General features: G+C 47.6%; 1 protein-coding gene across 7 annotated transcripts; it reads right to left on the bottom strand.

Moving 5' to 3' along the window:
- Window positions 1-89: 89 nt before the first annotated feature.
- On the bottom strand, window positions 90-18,957 carry GLOD4 (glyoxalase domain containing 4). Of its 7 annotated transcripts, none has more exons than XM_041001133.1 (9): window positions 18,836-18,957; window positions 16,021-16,070; window positions 14,281-14,401; window positions 12,842-12,986; window positions 10,469-10,605; window positions 9,353-9,439; window positions 9,044-9,118; window positions 8,869-8,955; window positions 90-1,422 (listed from the first exon to the last, which is right to left on the bottom strand). In XM_041001133.1, exons 1-9 carry the CDS (start codon window positions 18,923-18,925, stop codon window positions 1,357-1,359), a joined length of 858 nt encoding a protein of 285 aa, XP_040857067.1. In that variant the 5' UTR covers window positions 18,926-18,957; the 3' UTR covers window positions 90-1,356. The 7 variants fall into 7 exon arrangements, with proteins under 7 accessions (XP_040857067.1, XP_040857069.1, XP_040857068.1 ...); XM_041001135.1 differs by having other exon boundaries at window positions 9,101-9,157; XM_041001134.1 differs by having other exon boundaries at window positions 8,869-8,901; window positions 9,044-9,157.
- Window positions 18,958-18,981: the final 24 nt, after the last annotated feature.

Raw genomic sequence — 18,981 nt, forward strand, 5'->3', positions numbered from 1 at the left:
ATCAGAAAGCCAAAACGTCCCAAGTGCATAAACAGCATTACTTTCAATCATGCATCGTTGCACACTGAAGAAAAACACTTTTTGATATATTAAAGTAGAAGATAGACACATGTGTTAGTAATTTATTACTTAAACTTATAAATTTAGAAAGCCACACTACAGTAGCCTGAAACAGAGGAAGTATTTTCACAATATTATTAGAGACAAACAACAAGAATTAATAATCCAAAGAACACTGGCAAATTAACATAGTTCAGGCACAGAACCTTATCTGATTACATGAAGTTTGTGTTACTAACTTCCCATGTATAGACAAAAAGACAAACCCGTATCACAGGGGAGGGGTAAACTGAGCCAAGTTTACTGTGAAATTTAGGACTGCTTCCTACAAAGAGGAATTTGTGTGGAATGGAAAGTGTGGTAGTGCTCCCTGGGAAGGAGGCTGGGAGGCTGGGAGGCAGAGAAGCAAACAAACCTCCCGCCCAGGGTGAGCAGCAGGAGCCGAGCTATAGGGCTCACTTGGTCCAGACTGCTGTGTCATCCATCCTTTCCATCTCCCCAGTTTAGTCTCTGCAGTCTGAACCTGGATAGCACTTTCTAGCACAAGACTCAGAGACTAGTGGACAGCAGCTTGATTGCAGAAGTTTATTTTTTAAAATAATAAAATAATACACCCAATACAATTCAGTTTCTAGTGACTTTTGGGTTTTGTTCCAGTAATTAAAACTAATTTTTTAAAAATCCTGTTTAAAGCACAAAACTAAGTAGAAAAAAAAAAAGACACTCTTTTTCTGAAAGCTGAGGAAATCATTTAAGAAATTTTAAAAAGTCTAACATGGTGTTCTATCTTGGGAGGATTAAAAAAAATCCTATAGAGAGCCAGGCATGGAGCAGACCAACACGTGAAAATCCCTCTTGCATTCTGTAGCAACTCAGACTGTCAGAGCACGTGAGATGGGGTGTCAACCAACTCTTACGCAAGGAACAAAGCTTCTCCAAAACAAAAATCTTAAATATCAGTATCTGTCAGGGCAAGATCAGGAAGAGCTTATGGTCATGCTCTGAAGACCCACACAACCCCCAGCACCTCAAAACCACCTCCCTGCCCAGTCAGAGTGGCATGGGACTGTCCCAGGCTGGAAGATCCTTGCCACACCTTGAACACTCGTACAAACATGCCATTCCAGTGAAGAGCTTCTCTGGGCCTGCGTGAGGATTGGGTTTCATTTCTAAAATATGCGACAGCTCTGAAAGATTATAATACAGCCTTGTTCATCACCTGGGACCCCTTGCCTGCACGATGCCTCATGGGTGCTGGCCAAGAACCACAGTACTTGCTCTGCACGAAGTCTTCCACTAACCCGAAGCCTTTGGTCTCTTATGATTAGCAAACCACTCATCACTTTTATCTGCTGCCATGGCCTACAGAAACAAACAGAACACATGCTTACTCTAGGACTGAAAAGCCAGAGACATGATCCTCGCTATCTTCACTGTGCTCTCCACACTCATGGATCTAGCGCAGCCAGGACAAGGGGGTGGTGTGGGTAACGGGGCGGGGAGAGACACACAGAAGACCAGGCACTTTCCCTGTAGAGCCCAGGCCTGCCACAGCAGGGATTGGGCAGGCCAGGTTACGAGCAGAGCAGAGTACTGTCACTTAGCATCTGACTGACTCAAGACTCATTAGAGTTCCCGAGACCCTGTCTGGTAAGACCCAAACCTGCAGAGTGCGTCACTCGAGGATGTAGCACCACCTGCTCTGCTTGCACCTCTTTGCAAAAGCCCAGTGAGAATTCACGGATGCTGCTTCCATTTGGCGAGCTTTGAGCCTCTACATTCAAGGTTCTGTTTCTGAGAGTCCTTTTAGCTGTCCGATAAGACATTCACTTATTCAGTCAAAAGGCAAGCATCAGAGTATCTTCACAAAAGCAATGGCTTTCACTTGGAGTTTGGTGCTGCACTGGAGTCGGGAGGGGTGGCAGGGCAGTGGCAACATGGTCTAAGGCTTGGAGGGGCGCAGGGAACAGCCGAGGATTCGGATATGGAAACAAGGGGGTGTTAAAGGCATCTGCAGAGACATGTATGAACTGAGATCGGACTAAAGGCAAAGGAGCATCTGACTGGCAACAGTAAGGAAACACTCAGCTTCCCTGCAGGGAGTCATAAGATGATGGCTGCGCCTGAAAAGCAGGGAATTTATTTCTATCTGTATCTTCACCTAACTATAGTTTCTCTCTCTCTTTTTTTTTTTTTTTTTGAGATTTATTTATCGCAAAAGCAGATCTACAGAGAGAAGGACAGAGAAAAATCTACCTGCTAACTCACTCTAGAAAATATTTCATTCACTGGTTTACTCCATAGATGGCAACAATGGCTGAAGCTGAGCAGACCCAGAGCCATGAGCCTCTTCTGGTTCCCTTATGTAGGCTCAGGATTACAAGGCTATGGACCATCCTGCTCTGCTTTCCCAGGCCATAAGCAAAGGGCTGGATAGGAAGTGGAGCAGCTACTTCCAGACAAAAACTGGCACCTATATGGGATGCTGGCACCACAAAGTGGAGTATTAATCAGTTAAGCAACAGCATCGGTCTTCAGTTTTTCCCTCTTTTTTTAAAAAAAAAAAAGATTTATTTTTATTGGAAAGTCAGATATACAGAGAGGAGGAGAGAGAGAGAGGAAGATCTTCTATCCGATGATTCACTCCCTAAGCTGCCACAATGGCTGGAGCAGAGCCGATCCAAAGCCAAGAGCCAGGAGCTTCTTCCAGGTCTCCCACACGGGTGCAGGGTCCCAAGGCTTTGGGCCGTCCTCGACTGCTTTCCCAGGCCACAAGCAGGGAGTTGGCTGGGAAGTGGGGCCACCAGGATTAGAACTGGCGCCCATATGGGATCTCTGAGTATGCAAGATGGGGACTCCAGCCGCTAGGCTACCGCTCCAGGCCCCAGTTTTTCCCTCTTTTTAGACTGATAAATAGCAAAGCTGAATGTGGCTGGCTTGGTCAGCAGGACTTGGAGAGCATACTGTGATTTATTATTTTGATGATACTTAAACATTTAAAAATCAAGAATATGCTTAAGAAGAAAAAAATCTCACAAATGTACATAAGGTTCTGTCCTTTAAGAGGCATGAAAAATGAGGGGAGAGAGAGCAGCTACCTGGTGTTGGGGACCCAAGAAATCCTGAGTTTGGGGTGGTAAGTTGAAGAAGAGGGACGAAAAGAAAGAAACCCTTCAGGTAGAGGCAAGACAATGTATCCTGGGTTCATGCAAACAACTCAGAGAACTGAAACAGATGGGTGGAGAGCTCAGGGCAGGGAAGACCGGCTACCTCATGCTCTGCTAGCGAGCTTGGAACGTATCTGCGACCTTGACCGGCGGAAGATGACGCACTTCCAACAGCTCCTCTATTTCTGTGTTAGGAAATAACTGCTAGCAGCAGGAACGGGGAATGAAGAGGAGGGAGCAGGAGGCTTTTGTAGTATTACAGATGATGATGATGATGAAGGCCTTAGTAAGACATGGCCGAGACAGAATGCACAGCTTTGGTGATTCACAAAGGACTTGAGGGGTGAGGAAAGCAACAGTCAAAAGTGGTTCTAATAAATCTAAAATCATTGTTAAGAACATCTCAAATGCTCACAACAACAAAACTGGTTTGGAGGAGTCTAGCTGGGACAACTGGAGTATCAGCCAGAGGCTGCTGTCCAGGGCAGGGAGCAGGGTATTCAGGAAAGACGACAAGTGGCGCGAAAGTTTTGCCTGTGAAATAGAGATAGCTGCCCAGTAAATGGCTGACTCTCGCCGAGCCTCAGGCTCCTCTTCTGCAAGAGGGATGCTTACCAGCCTGGCTCAGTGTGGCAGAGATGACAAAACGTGTACAAGGCACATACAAACTTGTCATTCTAAGAGATGCTTCATAAAGAACCGCCTGGATAGTAGAAGCAGAATGAATCAGCGGTACTTTAAAAGACAGGCTGGGTCTGAAATGTTCACCAGTTACCAGGTAATTCTAGAAGTTCACTGCGTATGACACAGGTGTGGACTCACTTAACTGCACTTAACCAAACCAAAGTAGGTCCGTGCTCTTCATAACACTGCAGTAAGAAAATTGGCAAGGCACAGACTGGAAACTATAATCACAAGAAAACCAGACCTGGGGCCAGCACCATGGCTGAACAAGCTGATCCTCCACTTTGAAGCACCCATATGAGTGCCAGTACGTGTTGCAGGAGCTCCACTTCCCATACAGCTCCCTGCCTGTGGCCTGGAAAAGCAGTGGAGGATGATCCCCATATTTGGGACTCTATACTTGCATGGGAGACCAGGAAGAAGCTCCTGACTTTGGATAAGCTCAGCTTCAGCTGTTGCAGCTACCTGGGAAATGAACCAGCAGAGATATCTTTCTCTCTGTATCTCCTTCTCTCTGTAAATCTGCCTTTCCAATAAAAATAAATCTTGGAAAAAAACAAAAATTTGGGCCTGGCACAGAAACCTAGGAGCTAAAGTCCTTGCCTTGCATGCACTGGTTCATATCTTGGCTGCTCCATTTCCCTTCCAGCTCCCTGCTTGTGGTCTAGAAAACAGTAGAGGAATGGTCCAAAGCCTTGGGACCCTGTACCCACATGGGAGACCTGGAAGAAGCTTCTGGCTTTGGATTGGCTCAGCTCTGGCCATTGTGGCCACTTGAGAAGTGAACCAACAGATGGAAGATCTTTCTCTTCTCTTGATAAAAATCTGAGTTCCAAAAAAAATTAAATATATCTGAAAAAACAAACAAAACTGGCAAGGCAAATACTGAAATACTAATCACTTAAAAAAAAAAAAAAAAAACAAAAAACTAGATCCGGGGCCAGCGTCTTGGGTGAACAGGCTGATCCTGCACTTTCAAGTGCTGGCATCCCATATGGGTGCTAGTACATGTCCCAACGGCTCCACTTCCCTTCCAGCTACTGCTTGTGGCCTGGGAAAGTATCGGAGGATGGCTCACAAGAGGCTCCTCGCTTTGAATTGGCTCAGCTCCAGCTGCTGTGGCCATCTGGGGAGTGGACCAGCATATGGAAGACTCCTCACCTCCTCTCTGCTAATCTGCCTTTCTGGTACAAAACAAATCTTTAAAAACACAAAACAAAAACAAAGAAACAACAAAAAAAAACTAGATCTGAAAGGGCCTTGAAAAAATGAACTCAAATAAGGGGCATTCCAGAAAAGACAGCAAAGACACAGTGAGAATGCATTCATCATTGAGAGCTGAGTGGTCAGAACAGCTCATGGCTGTTGGCCCAGGTAGGCAAACTTTCCCACAGGCTTCAGACGCCTCCAGACCCACCATCTGTTTTCTTATCTTAGGGAAGCAGGATTCCACTGGGAACCTTCACCTGCTCCAGGTCAAGCTGTCCTTGCTTGGTCTAGTGGGCAGTACAACACAGCTGTGGGCCTGGAACTGGCAGTGGCCCCACAGGAGGGGCTAACGTTTGTTTGTTTGTGGAGAAAAGCCAGGTTCCCTCACTTGTTTCTGTGGAAACTGCAACCACTCTCAGTCACCCAGCAGTACCTACTCAGCCACAATGGCCACAGGGTGGTACATAAGAGATGGCCTCAGACATCTAGCAGCAGGACCTGCCCTGCCAGCACCTTCAGCAGCTCCTTGTGCTGTTTGGCAATGTCTTATAAGGAAAAAGCAATTCTACTCCTAGGTTTGTACCCAGGAGAAATATCTACACGTTTACTCTAGGATGATATTTAAGTGTGATATTGTAAGTTTATTTACATTCATGTAAGAGACAAGAAAGACATCTACAAGATCAGACAAAAATAGTCACAGCTGCCTGCCTTATAATAGAGAAAAATATGGAAACAACCTGTGTCCAACCTCAGAAGAATGGATAAACTGTTATGTTTACAAAGTTAAAGGACACTCAATAATAAAAAAAGAACAAACTATAAAATATGCAGTTACATGGAAAAATCTCAAAAATGTTTGCTGGAACCAGACACAAAAGTACCTACAGAATGACTATTTGTATGAAGTCCAAGAGCAACCAAAACTAATCTGTAGTGACGGAAAGAGAGCAGCAGCTGCCTCTGGGGCTTAGGGTGCGAACTATCTGGAAATGGGCACAAGAGAACTTTCTGCCTTGAAGCCATGGTGTACACTGTGTTGGGCAGGACTGACAGGACAAAACACGGAAAAATGCCTCCTCATCAGCGACAGACACTTTTCTGGGGCCACAGATGGGTTAGGAGGGAGAGAGGAGCTGGACAGAGAACAGCTGACGGGGGAGTTCTGAGTAGAGGTCGCCCGAGTGGTAGGTATCCTCTCTTCGGAGAAGAATGTAGACTCAGAGGCAAGGTGGGACTGCGGGGACAAGCTGCTCTGGGGCCAGCAGGGGACGGACGGGGAGCCTGATGCCGCAGGGAAGCAGACAGGGATGAGGGGAGCTCAGGGCAAGCAGAAGCTGGTCATTGGTGTAGAAGGGCAAGAGAGCAGATCTGCCGACTGACTGACTGCTCAGACTCCGCTTCCCTTCGCGATAACATTATGTTTATGTATGTATATGTTCTACACATTTCCTGTTTTAATTAACACTAATCGATGCCTGCTATTACATCAGCAGTTTGGCAAGCTTTCTATATAAACTACACAATAATCCCACAGGGTGGACACTCTTACTGTCTCAAAGTTTTAGATAAAGAGGCTGAAGTTTAGAGTTTACCTGCTTAAAGTCAGTCACGTAGCTATTAAGTGATAAAACTGGGACAGTTCTGATTCATTCCTTGAATCATTAAACAGAAGGCAGATTATCTATTACACACCTAGTATTTGCTAGGTACAGGGGTGGGGAACCGCTTTACTGCCAAGGGCCATTAAGATATTTATAACATCATTTGTAGGCCACACAAAACTATAAACTTAATTAGGCTTATTTATCAACTTAATTATCAACTTGATTTATCAGCATAATTATCAACTTAGTTAGACTGCTATAGATTTATTGAATTTCCAGTCCTACCTGCGGGTTGCCTTGGTAAGGCCAGACGCCCCCCACCCTGTACCAGGAGCTGGGATTAAAAAATGACTGCCTGGAATGCTGTTTATAACATGATAGTTGCTGCTGGATTTGACAAGATGGCAGTCGGCGATGAGTGAGCTCGAGCACTTCACTGAGTGATGAAAGACAACGTAGAATACAGATGTGCAAATGGAAGACGAGAAGTAGAAATGGTGTAGACACATAGTTTAAAAAAGCCACCTGGGGCCTGGTGCTATGGCGTAGGGGTAAAGCTGTTATCCCGTAGGGGTGCCAGTTCTAGTCCTGGCTGCTCCACTTCCCATTCAGCTCCCTGTTAACCAATGCACCTGGGAAAGCAATGGGAGATGGGTCAAGGCCTTGGAACCCTGCACCCAAGTTGGAGATTTGGAAAAAGCTTCTGGGTCTCAGCTTCAGATCAGACCAGCTCTGACTGCTGTGGTCATTTAGGGCATAAATGAATCAGAGCATAGAAGATCTCTATCTCTTCCTCTGGAGCTCTACCTGTCAAATAAATAAGTAAACCTTTTTTCCAAATTATTTTTAAAAAGATTTTTTATTTTATTAGAAAGGCAGATCAGATTTACAGAGAGGAAGAGAGACAGATATTCTGTCCACTGGTTCACTCCCCAGATAACTGCAATGGCCAGAGCTGAGCCAATTCAAAGCCAGGAGCCAGGAGCCTTCCTAAGTCTCCCACGCAGATGCAGGATCCCAAGGCTTTGTGACATCCTCTACTGCTTTCCCAGGCCACAAGCAGGGAGCTGGATGGGAAGCAGAACATTCAGGACACCACCTGGTGCCCATATGGGATTCTGGTGCTTGCAAGGTGAGGATTTAGCCATTGTGCTGAACCCTAATAAGTAAATCTTTGTTTGTTTGTTTTAATTAACAAAAGCAATAAAAGACATCTGGGCATGCGTTAGGCAGAATAGCAAAAATGCCACATCAGGGTGCTGGGTTTCGAGTCCCAGCTCTGCTCCCAACTTCAAATTCCTGCTAATGTGCACCCTGGGAGGCAGCTGGATTCCTGCCATCCATGTAGTTGTTCCAGACCGTTGGCTTCAGTCCGCTTCCGCCCCAGATGTTGCAGGCATTTGGGCTGTGAGTCAGCGAATGGGAGCTCTGTCTTTGCATTTCAAATAAGCAAATCTAGCTATGAAGAAATCTGGAGAGGACCTGGCGCGGTAGCCTAACGGCTAAAGTCCTCACCTTGAACACGCCAGGATCCCACATAGTGCCGGCTCTTGTCCCAGCGGCCCCGCTTGCCATCCAGCTCCCTGCTTGTGGCCTGGGGAAGCAGTCGAGGACGGCCTAAGGCCTTGGGACACTACACCCATATGGAAGGCCAGAGGCTTCTGGCTTCAGATCAGCTTAGCTCTGGCTGTTGTAGCCACTTGGGGAGTGAATCAGTGGACAGATCTTTCTCTCTGTCTCTCCTAGTCTCTGTCTCTGACTTTCCAAAAAAAAAAAGATTATTCATTAAAAAAAAAAAAGAAATCTGGAAAAAGGAGAGAGGATCAGTAAAAAGCTCCTTGCTGTGCTGATAAGAATAACTCACTAGGAGGGGAAAGAGGAATGTGGTAGGATGGGGAAGGGGTGACTGAAGGAGCGAAGGAAGGCTTGGTAACCAGGCATTTCCATTCAGCGAGCAGAACAGTGACAGGGACAGGAGCAGCGGTCCCCTGAGGCAGTGGGAAGCCACACTCCCCGAGTCCAGACAACAGGACATGGAAGCAGCAATGAAGACACAGGCCCTGATAACAAAAGAATCTCTACATTCAGTGCTGCCCCTGCAGAAGCCGCTACAGTAACACAAACCAAGCAATGAGACTCACCTCATCCAACAACTTGCTTCCCTTAGGATCCACCTTAGAAAGTTCTCGAAAGGCTTCATCCCCAACAAAACAAATTTCATGTCCATCCTGCATCAAAGAAGAGGAAAGAGATTTGTCAGAGAGACATCTCAGTGAAAGCCCTGGCACAGGTGTCATGTTTCTGAGAATTACTCACAGGGTCAGCCAGGATGACCACGTGCACTGTGGCTTTCCCGGGAGTGTCCAGGCTCACCAGGGGAGTCAGGATCGTCTGCTTCTCGCGTTTCATCAGCTCTTCTAATTCAGGTAACTGGGGGACCAACACAAGGCAATGGGAGCAAGAGGTCACATCCAGGGTCTCCATACACTACCACTACCAGAGATGCTCGAATCAACTTGACACGACAGCCTCCATTACAGTGAGAACAAAGAAGGGCCCAGCTGCACGCAGGGTTGAAGGAGCCAGTCACAGAGTTGAAACCCAAGACGTGCTGCCAAACATTACCTCGCTTTTGGGGCAAGAAAAGGCAATTCTTCCAAAAGCTGCTGCATGATCAACTGCACCCTTGATGCCCTGCAGCTCCAGCTTACACTGAAAAGAGAGTGGGGTGACTTTGAAACAGGTTGTACGTACACATGACAACAACTTCAGTCAGCACTAAAGGGATACAGTGAAGCCAAGCCTCTCCCCTCCCCTGCTGTAGATGCCAGGTCCTGTGTACCTGGACACCCAGCGCATACATGCGTCTTTTTAGTGGAATACAAACGCTAGCACAATTCACAACCTACTCTGTTCCATGCTTTTCTACTTAATGTTATTGATACATAAAGAAGCCCCAGTTTTTTTCACAGCTTCCTCTAAGACTGGACAATAAATTAGTAAGACATTCCTGTAAGCCACAAGACACTGGGGTTCTTGTCTTTCACTGTTTCAAACAATGGTGCAACAGATAACCTTGTACGTGTGCCTGTGTGTGTGTATGTGTGTATGTGCAAGTTCGTTTGTAAAATCGTTCCTAGGAGAACTGTGGGAGCAAAGTACAAGGACAAAATCATACTCCAGTGCTAAGTTATCTAGACAAAGAACAGACACGGGCAGACATTTGGCCCAGTAGCTGAGATGCACATGTCTGAGAGGAGTGCCTGGCTCTGTCACCCGCCTCCACTAATGACTCCAGCTTCCCGATAATGTGGACTCTGGGAAACAGCAGGTGATGGCTCAAGTAACTGGGTTTCTGCCACCCGTCTGGGAAGAATGGATCGACTTCCTGGCGCCCAGCCCGGCCCAGCCCTGGTCACGGCAGGAATTCAGTGAGAGGACCAGAAGCTAAACGCTCCCGCTCGAATTATTGAAAACTAAATAAATCAATCATACGTTAAATCCTGTCTGCATCTCTTCTGACTACACACCGGTAGCTCTGAAAGGATTATCTTCCAAGCGTAAACAGAGGCAGACTCTGACTGGGGAGGTTATCACCAGTTTTCCTTTTCTTGTTTCTGTTTATCTGTATAAATATTGATAATCACTGTGAAGAAACTATAGAAGCAATCTTCAGGTTCACCTCATTTACAAGCCAAGTTCAAAGTAACACGTTTGTCATTTCTCTTTAAGGTTGCTTACCTGGTTATCTGCATAGCCCAGCAAGGCCCTTTGCTTCGCTTCATCCTTTTCATAAATTTTCATTCCCAGGAGACTAGACCAGTAGTTCAAGGACTTCTGAAGGTTAGACACAGCTAGAGTTACTTTCACTACAGAATCTGCAGGGTAAGAACAAGGCAGGTTTACACAGTCAGTGTAGGACACCAGAGTAGGAGGGCAAATGGGCCCAAGCAAAAATCAAAAGGCAGTTTATAGTGAGAGTTGGGAAGAAAGGAATCATTATGCAAAAGGCACTAAAACAACCAGCTTATCATTTGGCAGGAAAAAACAGCACGTTTGAACTAAATGGCAAAACACATTCCCGGGCCCGGCGCCATGGCCTAGCAGCTAACGTCCTTGCCTTGAATGCGCCAGGATCCCATATGGGTGCCGGTTCTAATCCCGGCAGCTCCACTTCCTATCCAGCTCCCTGCCTGTGGCCTGGGAAAGCAGTGGAGGACGGCCCAAGGTCTTGGGACCCTGCACTCGTGTGGGAGACCTGGAGGAGGTTCCTGACGCCTTCCTTTGGATTGGCACAGCACCGGCCGTTGTGCTCACTTGGGGAGTGAATCATCGGACGGAAGATCTTCCTCTCTCTCTCCTCCTCTCTGTATATCTGACTTTGTAATGAAAAGAAAATAAATCTTAAAAAAAAAAAAACACACATTCCTGACAGGTCAAAGGATGCAGCTTAAAGCACAAAATCAGGGCTGATGTGGTACAGTATGTAAATCCATTGCCAGAGTTGCAAGCATCCCATGTGGGCGCCTATTTGAGTCCTGGCTGCTTCACTTCCAATCCAGCTGCTTGTTAATTCGCCTGGGAAATAGGGGAAGATGATCCAGGCCTTAGGTCTTTGTACCCACATAGGAGACCTGGAGGAACCTCCTCATACCTCCTGGCTTTTGCCCTGTCTCTTCCTCTAACTTGGTCTACCCATCTTGCACTGCTTTCCCAGGACACATAAGCAGGGAGTTGGCAGAGAAGTGTAATAGGAGTTGAACTGGTGTCCAAATGGGATGCCAGTGCTGCAGATGGCAGCTTAAACTACTGTGCCACTGTACCCCAAATAAATAAATCTTAAGAAAAAAAAAAGAAAGAAAAACTATGAAAATACTAGATACAGATAATTATTTCTACAACTTGGAGGTAGAGAAAGAGTTTTCTTTACTCTTGATACCACCAAGAGAAAAAAAAAAGCCAGAAGGAAAAAGCTGTTAGGCTCTATCAGGCTAATTAAACCAAACAGAAAACTCAGAAACAACCAAAAGAAGAGAATTAGAATAAAAATTAAACAAAATAAGAAAATAAATCTGTAACAGTTACTTTTTGTAACAAAATCCTTAATATGGTCACTTTCAGACATTAATGGGAAAAAAAGATGAACATCAGAGAAAAAAAAAAAAAACAAGCAAAATGTACAAGACAGTATCCCACCGAGGAAGGGATCAGAATGGATGACGAAGGTAGGAAAAACATACAAGCTCCTAGCTAATCCAAGAAACTGGAGAGTAAACATAGTACTTTGCTATCTAAGAGGCAAATAGTTAAAAAGTCAGAAAACTGCTCGCTTTGCTAATGTATATTCTAAGATCCCCCCAAAATCACCATCACACAATAATATAAATGCAAATTCCTGCATTTCTGAGCAATAACCTGCAGAATGCATCAACAATTTTAAAAATGTCAATTTTCAGGACCTGGAAGGCCCCCGTGGCTGTCAGACCTCACCCAAGCAGGTCCCTCTCTCTCAGTAACTCAAAATAAACAAATTTTAACCAAAAAAAAAAAGCCACAAAGGACCTGCCTCTTCCCCCACCAGCTGTTGAGTGTGGGAACACGCATTCCAGTCACTACTGGCAGCCCTACTTCCACCACGGAGGGAATGGTGCCAGGTGGAGCAGACAGAACAGAAACTGGGCACTCAACACCACTGTTGAGCTGCTCAATCTACTGGTCCACTCTACAAATGCCAGCAGCAGTTAGGAATGCAGCAGTTAGCCTGGCCAAAACTGAAAGCTGCGAACTCCATCTAGGTCCCCCACCTGGATGGAGGGACCCAAGTACTTCGGCAGTTATCACTGCCTACCAGGGTGCACATCAGCATAAGCAATTGGAGTCAGAGCTGAACCCAGGACTCCAATACAGAATACACCCTGTCATCCACTGGCTCAAATGCCTGCCCCAGCGCTCTGCAGGTCCAAGGGGATATCATTTCGAACAACAGTGAAAGCATTCACTTGGGAAAAGCCTGTCATGTCACCAAAGATTCCACACGAGCACGCAAGCTCGCACCCTCTCTCCCTCCACTAGACGTCTTTAGACAGAAGCTTGCATTTATGCAGAGATAATTACCTGACTGAGGCCCATTGTGTTTCTGCAGGTAGAATTTATATCCTCCTGGGGCCTCGGTTTCAAAAACACCTTCTGTGACTTCCGTGAGCGGCCACTCCAGCTCCCTGGCCTTGCTGATGGCCTGGCTAGAAGCCACTGTGATACCCTAGCAAAAACAAGGCCATGCAAGTACATAATCACAGCAGATCTCTTCTCCAACAAGCCCAAACCCTGCTGCCCTTGGGCAGACCACCGCGCTTTCCTTGGCCTCACCAGTGTGTCTTCCTAGGACTGCACAGTGGGTCCTGGGTGCTTTCTCCCACAGAGCCTAAGTCCTCCATCAGCTACGAGACAGGCATCCAGATGCCCATCTAACCCCATATACAACCTCTTTAAAGCCTGATCCAGAGAAATCTTGTTCTTTCTTTGATCTACCAGCTAGCTAACTGCTTGTTTTTATATTTATTTTTCTAAGTCAAAAATTTTAAACTCTCAAAGCACACTTTAATCAAAGTACCCAATAATGTACACTTAGGCCTTCTGACAAGAACAGAGTCATTTCTAGCCCGGATTACTTTAACAGACTCTCTCAGCCTGGCCCATCCATCATCCATTCTGTGGTTGGAATACATTTTACAGGGCTGGTGTTGTGGTGCAGCACATTAGGCCAGTGTCTGTAATGCTGACATCTCATTTGGGAACACTCGTTTGAGTCCTGAATGCCCCACTTCCATCCCAGCTCCCTGCTAATGCACCTGGGAAGCAGCAGATGGCCTGAGTGGGCGAGGCCCATGTAGGAGACTCGGACAGAATCTCAGGCTCCTGGCTTTGGTCTGGCACAGCTCCCTGCTAATGTGCCAGGGAAAGTGGTGGAAGATGACCCAAGTGTTGCACACAGGAAACCCAGATCAAACTCCAGGCTCTTAGCTTCCGCCTGGTCCAGCCGGGGCCATTGCCACCATTTTCAGAATAAACAAGTGGGTGGAGGATCTCTTTCTCATTATCCCTCTCTCTGTTTAGCTCTGCCTTTCAAATTAAAAAAAAATTTTTTTTAAAAGATCTGCTTCATTCCATCTTTTAAATAAAATAATGCTTAAAAATTAAATAAACAAAACAAAACAAAGCACAGCCTCCGGTTTATTCTCAAGAAAACAGACTTTGCTTTTTTCTCTGCTCAAAAACCCCCATGGGTTTTTTACTTCTTTCACGGATGACTAATCATGGCCGTCCATCTCCCACCACTTTCCTGGCCACTCTATTTTGGCCATTCAGGCTTCCTGCATTTTTCTGAACCTACCAGGCCTGCTTCCCTCAGGGATCAACATGGAAAACTCCACAGTTCTACAAATCTGCGCTCACGCCATCACTTTCTCACTGGCACACACCTCCCCCCCTCCCTGATTTAATATTAAAACCAGCCATCTGCCTCCGCCAAAAAGTAGTTGGAACAAAATATTTACCATGAAGTCATTGCCAAGCTTGTAGTGGCCAATGCCATAATTGTAAGTCAGCTCGGCAACAAAATGATCATCCTCGGCTCCAAATCCCACCATAGTTTTACTCCATTTCCCATCATAAGGCCTAGAGGGGTCAAAGAAAATGAACCAAATGACCACCAGTAAAATTTCCCTCAGCCTCGCCCCAGGAAGAACAGGGAACATGTTTCAGAGGGGGTCTGCTAAGGGCCTACAGACTGAGCACCTGCAAGCGCTAAAGATCACCTGCCTGGTACTTGCCTGTGGGAAACATTATCTACCTCAAAGGGGAGAACAGAAACCCCTAGTTTTCTAGCTTGACTTTAGCTTATTTCCTGGTGTATCAATCGATAAGTTTGTAATTCCCAACAGAACTTGGAATTGCCCAACTCGCCCTGGCTCCTGGACTCCTCATTGCTCATTTAGAGCATGCTTTTGTTTATAGTATGATGTAAAATATATTTCCTCTCTGTCCCTGACTCCTGTCACAGAGCTTCAAACATCTTGGCAGTTCCCTGAGGGACAGGAGTGTCCTTTGTTAGTCAGGGCCCTTACAGAACATCTGAGTTTCTCCCAAGGAACAGGAGCTGGACTGAGTCGCTAGGACAACTCAGGACTGGGAAGACCAACTGGGCAGAGAACTGCAAACAGCAGCCTCAGGCACTTTCAGCAAGTAGGGTGCAGGCACTGGCTCCCGCCTGCTCTATATCAACTCCTGAGTTTCTGGGCTGCTGACCCAGGATGGGGCGGGGAGGGGTGTGCCCAGCACCTTTATACTGCCTCCACCAGCCTTGTTGTATGCCTCTCTGCTGTCTGGCGGCTCCCGAGTTGTATCCTTTTTCACAAACCAATAAATGCGGTACAGTATTCCTTCATTTTCTGTGAGCCATTTCAGCGAATGACCACACCCGAGGAGGGGATCTGGGAGCCTTTGGTTCAGACCGGTCAATCAGGAATCCCAGGGGCTTGGGTTTATGACTGGCGTGTACATTAGGGGCAGTCTGACGGGACTCAGCCCTTGACCTGTGGGGATCTAACCCTAACTCCAGATCGCTCTACTGGCTAGGATCCCCAGCTGTATTCAGAGCGCCAGCAGACTGCTTGGTTTGTCCAACACATTGTGTGGGGCTGTGCAGAAACAGTAGGGACCGGTGGCTGTGGAGTGGCTTTGCTAATCTGTTACCTGTTGAGTTTACACCACTGTCCTTCACTCACTTGGGAGAACCTGCCCATGCTTCCTGGGGAACTCAAGCCTGGAGGTGATTGTAACACACAGGGGACATACCTGAAAGGGTTAATCGTAAAGGTGACTGTTCTCCTGGAAGTCTGGAATCTCCAAAGAGACCCTTGCATCCAGTTATGAGCAAAGCTCCTGCTTCCTGAGACACCAGGAGGCAGGCAGGAGACTGGATTTGTGGGAAAGACAGCTCCCTTCGAGGCATGCTGTTTAATTACTGTCTGCGTTGAAGTGATATGATCAGGACCCCCAATCTATACGCTGTAAATTCCTGTCGCATGCTTTCTGTTTTGTGTCACTGCTAGCCCCTAATCATGTACTTGCTCAGTGTCAACGTAGCTTTTTGATTTTTTTACTCTAAAAACCCCACGGTTATTTCACTTGGGGCGCTTCTTGCTTATGCCAAGAGGTTGCCCCTTGGACTAGACAATAAAATCATCTCACTCACTTTGGCGTCTCACTCAGATTCATTGAATCCCAACACATACCCATTACAGGAAGCTTTGCAGCCTTCTTCAAATTCCTCATGCCGCAGCACCTGGCAAGGGAGTGAGAACAAGGGATGAAGTGCTACTAGTGAGGCAGCTGGCAGCTCAAACTAAAAGGTCAAAATGCACTCATTACACTTGCAGGCTTTATTTATCCAAGAAGGAAAAGTGAGAAGGAAAGACAGGGAAAGGGGCTTCATGCTTTTCCTGGGTTGTTTAGCCTAGGTGCGTCCCATTTTACATCAGAGTGCCTGGGTTTGATTCCTGCCTACGGCTTCCCATCAGCACAGACCCTGGGATACACAAGGCCAGGCTGCCCCAGCAGGTTGTGTAAGCACCTGAGGCTGGAGAGCAGCACTGGGCTGCACGGCAGGCAAGTGTGGCCCAGCCTCACACTGTCACTGCAAGTGTGTGCTGCTCAAGAGTGGAACCTTGGTCTCTGGGGCACCGTGACAGCAGAGAGCCAGTCACAGCACCCGACACAGAACTTCACCCACATAGCACGCACCTGACATCCTAGCTTCAGTTCTCAGTGCTGACCATGGCTGCTGCTGTGGGTCAGACTCCCAACCCTTGTCTGGAGGACTCTTACTGAGGTCCTTCTATGACTGTCTCTGAAGCACAGTTCTTGATACATCCTCGCTCTGTTCGAGGTTGTTGAGCAAGCTCCCTCCTCCCTGCCGCCTGAAGTCCAAGTTCCTGAGCGCAGCCTTGGAGATGCTATCAGGGGCAGATCCAACCTCGCCCTGATACAGCTCCCTCATCGCAGCCCTCACTGAAGGCACAGACGTTGCCAGGGTGGCCCAAACACACCCTCTGCTTGCATCACCTTCTCAATATTCCTAGTGTAACTCCTCCCTTTCATCAAAAAAAGAAAGAAAAGAATGTGAGGTTGACGTGGTGGTGCAGGCAGGCATGTCCTAGCAAAGTGCTGGTCTGGATCTTGGTGACGCTGCTTTCAAGTTTGTTTTCTATTAAGACACCTGGGGAGGCAGTGCCACCCATGTGGAAGACTGTGATGGACCTCCTGGCTCCTGGCTTAGTCCTGGCCGAGGCATCTGGGGAATGACCTAGCACACAGAAGATCCTTCTCTCCCTTCCCTCACTCTCTGTCCTTCTGCCTTTCGAATACATAAATTCCACAAATTTAGGGCCCGGCACGGTGGCGCAAGTGGTTAAAGGTCCTCGCCTTGCACGCCCGGGATCCCATATGGGCGCCAGTTCTAATCCCGGCAGCCCCGCTTCCCTTCCAGCTCCCTGCCTGTGGCCCGGGAAAGCAGTCGAGGACAGCCCAAAGCTTTGGGACCCTGCACCTGTGTGGGAGACCTGGAAGAGGCTCCTGGCTTTGGATCGGCATAGCATCGGCTGTTGCGCTCACTTGGGAATTGAATCATCGGACGGAAGATCTTCCTCTCTGTCTCTCCTCCTCTCTGTATATCCGCCTTTCCAATAAGAAAATAATAATTAAAAAAAAAAAAACCAAATTAAAAAAAAAATTCCACAAATTTATCAACCTTTAAAATAAGTTATTATTCTTTTCAAAGACAGAGAGAGAATCTTCCGCCTACAGGTCCACTCCTTACAGGGCTGGGGCCAGAGCCAGGAGCTCAATCAAGGGCTCCTACATAGCTCGCAGAAACCCAGCTGCTTCAGCCATCACTGCTGCATCCCAGGGGCTGCCCTGGCGGGAAGCTGGTAATGACACCCTGGCACTCCGATGTGCAAAGAGGGTGTCTTAACCCACAGGCTACGCAACTGCTCCCCCTCTCATCTCTTTGTAGAGGCCCACCTGACCATTTCCTAATCACACAAGTTGGAAAGGGTGTCCTATTTTTTTAAACAGTCCATAACACATACATGCGTTAAATCCTAAACATCTGTCCCATAAAATCCTTGCCATCACTCTGGGCTCGAGGAGGAAATCCAATAAAGAGCCCTGTGGCTTTCTGCTGCCACTTATCCAACTCTGCTTTCTAGAAGCGTCTTGACTAGGTAAAGTGCCAATGTCCACCCCAACCTGACCCAGGCCAGGAGTTCTAGCTGAGGGCAAATGTGAGTCTCACCTACAGCGGCATTGCTAAAGCCTAACCTTGAACTCCCCAACACAGCAGGTAGGGGAAAAAATGACCGGTGGAGTCACAGAATCCTTCTAGCAGCCCTCCTCGTCTGCGTGGCCCCTACTTCCACAAGCACTCCTGCTCCTCTACAGCGGTCCTGAGGGTGGCCCCTATGCCAGCTTATCAAGCACTCTCTGGTAACGTCCACCTTCGCTTTCCAGCTAAAGGAGAGTGGCAGGACCCCTGCCCAGGGCTGGCAGGAGGCTGCCCTCAGGACCAGCGTTACAAACTGTGTTCTGCTCTCACTTTTCCAGCTGCGCTGGTGAAAGGACTTGCAGACTGCGTATTCCACTGCGATCCCCCCCAAATTAGCCCCGTTAGGAGCAGAACTTGAACATTCTGATACGGGAAGGCTCCAATCAGGGAGAGCCCGAGCTACTGCTCCCCCCAAGAGTGCATTCTCTCTACTTCTTTCCCACTAGACTGCAAGTTCCTCGCTGGCAGTATCTTGACAAATATTTGCGCACGAACTACGATGCTCATGGGCCCGTAACCAGCAGTTCACGAGTGTCAGCCTTAACCCATTTTAACCCGAAATCACACAGCCCGAGCGAAGTTGGACACCCTTGCAGCGCCCACAGCGAAGCCCCTGGGCCCGAGTCGGGTCACCCCCTCTCCCGGCGCAGCTGCAAGCCACCCCTCCACCCACCCGCCACTCGCCGCCGCCTCAGCCGCCCCCTCCAGCCCGCGGCCTGCACCTTCATCCCCAGGACCTCGCGATAGAAACGCGCTGTCTCGAAGCGGTTTCCCACTTTGAAAACGAAATGCAGAGCCCGCCGGGATGCCATGACTGCCGCCGCCCGCCTTCTGCGCCGCGCACTACCCGTGCCTCCCACACACCCAG

This window comes from Ochotona curzoniae, unplaced genomic scaffold (genome assembly GCF_017591425.1).
Source record: "Ochotona curzoniae isolate NIBS_2020 unplaced genomic scaffold, NIBS_Ocur_1.0 scaffold_2453, whole genome shotgun sequence".
NCBI lineage: Eukaryota > Metazoa > Chordata > Mammalia > Lagomorpha > Ochotonidae > Ochotona > Ochotona curzoniae.

Coding starts and splice junctions, on each gene's coding strand:
- GLOD4 (XM_041001132.1), bottom strand. CDS start 18,925: ATGGCATCCCGGCGGGCTCTGCATTTCGTTTTCAAAGTGGGAAACCGC. Junction 14,402..16,020: donor TGCAAAGCTTCCTGTAATGG/GTATGTGTTGGG, acceptor TGACCCCTCTAG/GCCTTATGATGGGAAATGGA. Junction 8,956..9,043: donor TGGTCATCCTGGCTGACCCT/GTGAGTAATTCT, acceptor TCTTTGATGCAG/GATGGACATGAAATTTGTTT.